General features: G+C 34.3%; 1 protein-coding gene across 1 annotated transcript; it reads left to right on the forward strand.

Moving 5' to 3' along the window:
* The first annotated feature begins 2,064 nt into the window (after positions 1 to 2,064).
* On the forward strand, positions 2,065 to 3,044 carry LOC149225910 (major strawberry allergen Fra a 1.07-like). Its single transcript, XM_089375176.1, has 2 exons — positions 2,065 to 2,345; positions 2,512 to 3,044. Exons 1-2 carry the CDS (start codon positions 2,162 to 2,164, stop codon positions 2,808 to 2,810), a joined length of 483 nt encoding a protein of 160 aa, XP_089231302.1. The 5' UTR covers positions 2,065 to 2,161; the 3' UTR covers positions 2,811 to 3,044.
* Positions 3,045 to 4,231: the final 1,187 nt, after the last annotated feature.

Here is a 4,231-nt window from a genome sequence, read left to right on the forward strand (position 1 = left end):
AAGAGATTTTTTTATATCATAAAAGTTGCACTACCCTTGCCACATCTCTCATCTAGGTTAATCAACAATTTGTTTACTACAATATTTCCAAAATTGTGATAATGACCACAATTATTTTTTACCACAACTAATTTGACAATGAATAAGTATTTATTCTTGTTGATCTCAAATTGATTTAATGAAAATCAACGAAAATCAAATACCCTATACCCTCATGCATTAAATCTTATTATCATCCATCCATTGATGTATTTCCTATTAAAAACTCACAAATAATTATTAGTAAACCCAACTTAAAGAACTATTTATTAATCATCCATGCTCATTAAAAAAATCTCTATTTTTAAGTAACATAATCACTTTGATCCAATTCGGTGTTTCCTTTCTTTTATCCCTAAACCATGTTTGAATGACCATTTATGGACTATCCATATATCTATTTCTCTCTATATATATATGATTATATATGATTTTAAGTAATATAATTAGTATAATTCACTTCAATTGTTTAATTTTTAGTTAAAATAAACCAATAAGATAAAAAGAGTAATTTTGAACGAGTTATCTTAAATATATACAATCTCTCCTGTTTGAAAAGTATTTATGTTTAGTTAATATACCGTATTTCCTAGGACATGATGGAAGAGGTTAATAACCTAGAACTACATACATGTGACAGGAATAAAAATGTGCCACCTGACGAGATAACTTGCATTTCCTAATAACAAGGAGCAATAACTTTCCCCCTTATGGTTTCACGCCTTCATTGCCCTCGTAAGAACCTCGATTCCCTTCTTAGTTCTAAACATTAAGATCACACCACCTTGATAGCTCTCGTAACCACCTTCATTCCGCTTGCTTCCCTTCTCAGTTCTAAATATTACGATCAAAATACCTTTATTGCTCTCCTGACCACCTCGATTACCCTCAATCCTAGAAATATATGCAATCTATCCTAGAAATGACGACCGAATGGCTCTTCGCCGTCTATTTCGAAATATATGCAATCTATCATAGAAATGACGACCGAATGGCTCTTCGCCGTCGAAGTCTACGTGAGAAGGTATGTTGTCGTCGGCATTTTTCTAATACTTCTAGACATTCGATGACAAAACCGCCCTGTCCATGAGGTTAACACCGTGATTCATGGAACGACAAATAAATAAATCATCCTGGTAAAGGAATAGGAAAAGGAAAAGGGTCAATTTAGATCTCTTTCGAAGTTGTAATTTTGGGTTATAACAAGAGACTTTGACTTCGATTAAGAGATTGGAGTTTTATATTTTGGGTTATTAAGAGATTGCAGTTTTATCTTTTTGATGTTATAATGTCTAATTATTGAAAAAAATACACTGTAGTGAATCATTTAGAAATAACCCACCATAGAATCATTACTATACAATAAAGTTGCAACTCTTTCACTCGAATTGTTTAAATAATTAAAAAATATAAAATTAAATAAATCCAATAAATTGCAAGTCGCTCACTCGAATGATTTAAATAATTTAAAAATATAAAATTAAATAAATCCAAAAACTTATAGAGAATCTTCCAAAATATAATATTAGATTTACTCACTTATCTAGATCACCCATACATAAGTAACTGTTCCTATGTTTAAAGTTCCAAATCCACAAATAAAATTTAAAGCTTCAATGTTGAATGATAATATGGAGTACAGCACCTTTGAAAAAAATGCAGGAGGATTTTGACGATTTTGTGTTTACCGAAAGTGGAGAAACAAGGGGATGTGAGTTCTCACATACAACGCCGTTGGTAAACAGAAATCGGGATAATTAGGTGGGAGAAAAAGGAGAAAAAATACGTATTACAATGTCATCTAAATCTATTATTCCTGCTATGGAAACATCCGCATTCAGATCTTTGGAGAGCCATGTATGGAAGTCAATATTAGTCGGCCACATATTCCCATGAAACCAAGAAAATGAGCATATAGTCGGTGTTGTCTGCGCCAACAAGTCAGCGAACATAACAAAAGTTCCTGCTCATTGTTGTACAGAGTTTGAAACGTTTGCAGATAACCATCTATAAATATTCCACCCTGCTCCTCCACTTGTGCATACTAGAGTAAGAAGCTATTGTTTTGTTTTGTGCGATAGTATTGAAGAAAAACTATCGGCTTACAGTACTAGAGCTGAAGATGGTGTCAGGGACTGCAATAACGGAAGAAGTGTCCCAAGTGGAGGCAAGGAGACTGTGGAACGCCATGGTGAAAGACAGCCATAACCTCTTCCCAAAGGTTTTGCCTGAACTTGTCGCTTCCGTGATCTTAATTCAAGGAGATGGAGGCGTGGGCAGCATCAAGCAGATCAACTTCACCCCCGGTATAACTCCCATAAATTCCTCTGTTGATTACATATTCTACTTAATATCATTATAATTCCACTTCTAGTTATTTCCCTTTTTGAATTAACGGATCCCCCCTGCAAATGAGGTTGAATAATTTGTTATCATTTGGTGCTTACAAGGTTTTTCGCTTTCCTGTCACAGCTCACAAGGATTTCAGCTTCGTCAAGGAGCGAGTGGATGAAATTGACGAGGAAAAAATGGTGTTGAAGTATACAAATATCGAAGGAGGGGTGCTGGGAAATAAACTGAGTGCTGCGAAGTTTGAGGTCAAATTCGTTCCTAGGAAAGAAGGGGGATGTGTCGCCAGCTGGATCTGTCATTACGAGGCCCTTCCTGGTGCTCAGCTTGAAGAAAGCAAAGAAAAAGAGATAAAGGAAAATAGCATTGCCATGTTGAAGAAGATCGAGCAGTATCTGCTCTCCAATCCTTCTTTATACTGATGATCAATATATCTCTATGTGCATCTGTCTTCGTATGCATATATAGTTTAGTGCCGGGCATTATATGAATGAAACGGCAAAATAAAGAAAGGTGATGATATGCCTTCGGCCCATCGTCCATCGTTCTCGTTATTTCTAGGCTGTAACATGCCCTCTACGTGTTTGCGATCGTAACTTTATCGTTACATGAATGTGTGTATTTCCATCCATATAAATAAATAATGATTGTGTGTATCTCCATCCATATAAGGCAAATTTCCCTTGTTCTTATTCAAACAGAGTGATGTTTAGCATATTACATAGATCAGTCCTTTTATGAGTGAAATGCATCTAGGAAGTTTTGGGAACGGCTCAGCTGGTTTGTTTTTCCTTGTAAAATTATACATGTTATGGGCCTTATTTCATGTATTTATGAGTTATGGACACTATTAGCCCCTGCTTTCGGTTAAAGAGTATTTGCGTTAATCTAAATCTATATTTGTCAGAGCCAAAGTGCTCTGACTTCTTAATCAACCAAACAGTTACAATAATCTTTTATGATTTTTTTTAAATGGTTTTTTTTATTTATTAAATTTTAAAAATCTATTTATTGTTTTAATTGGGTTAATTGTTTACTACTTTTGAACACGTCGACTAAAATTTAAGAAGGATATAAGATGGAGGAAATAAGCATAAGTTAAGTTCAATTTGAAGAGTGCATGCACAAAACATTTTCATTTCATATATAGCATTACGGATTTGTTGGGAGTTGCAATAAATTTCTCATAAATAGGTTCCAAGAACTAAATATAACTCATAATCTTAATCAACAACTAATTTAGAACACCCTATATTTCTCCATTACTCCAAGTTCCCCTTTTAATGGAGAAATGGGTCAAAGCATAACATGAATAGCATACTTGCTCATCTCAGTCTCACCTAAGCTTACAATGATAGATAAAACTTGATCGCTGAGCTTTCATTTTTGCCTTCTTGCTAAAGGGTTCATGCTTGTTCATTTGTTGGTGTAGTTTCATCTTCACCTTTCTTGCAATAAGATAATGATGGAGCTTCTCCTTTTCTTTACATTTTTTGTGCCAAAGGTGGAACACTTGAATGCTTAATCTCTTCTTTCTTGACTTTGATTGCAGGCTAACATTCTTTGTATTCAACATTGTTGTAGGTTCATGGGACTTATACATGTTCTTAATGTTTGCAATTTCTTCAAGTTTTATTGCTTCTTCTTCACTAGCAATATATGCACACTTAAAAACAATGTTATATTCATAAAAAGAACCATACTGATTCTTGTCATCTTGCTCTTTTAAGAGAGCTTTCGTTTCTTCTTCTTTCCTTCCTCGCATGGTTGGTTGTTTCATGTCTTCACCTGATTTAATCAATTACGTTGTTGCAAACATGTCGTCCTACGTTTGATTTGTGTA

Source organism: Pinus tabuliformis, chromosome J, assembly GCF_031772625.1.
Source record: "Pinus tabuliformis cultivar Carrire ecotype Pingquan chromosome J, CPIR1, whole genome shotgun sequence".
Lineage (NCBI taxonomy): Eukaryota > Viridiplantae > Streptophyta > Pinopsida > Pinales > Pinaceae > Pinus > Pinus tabuliformis.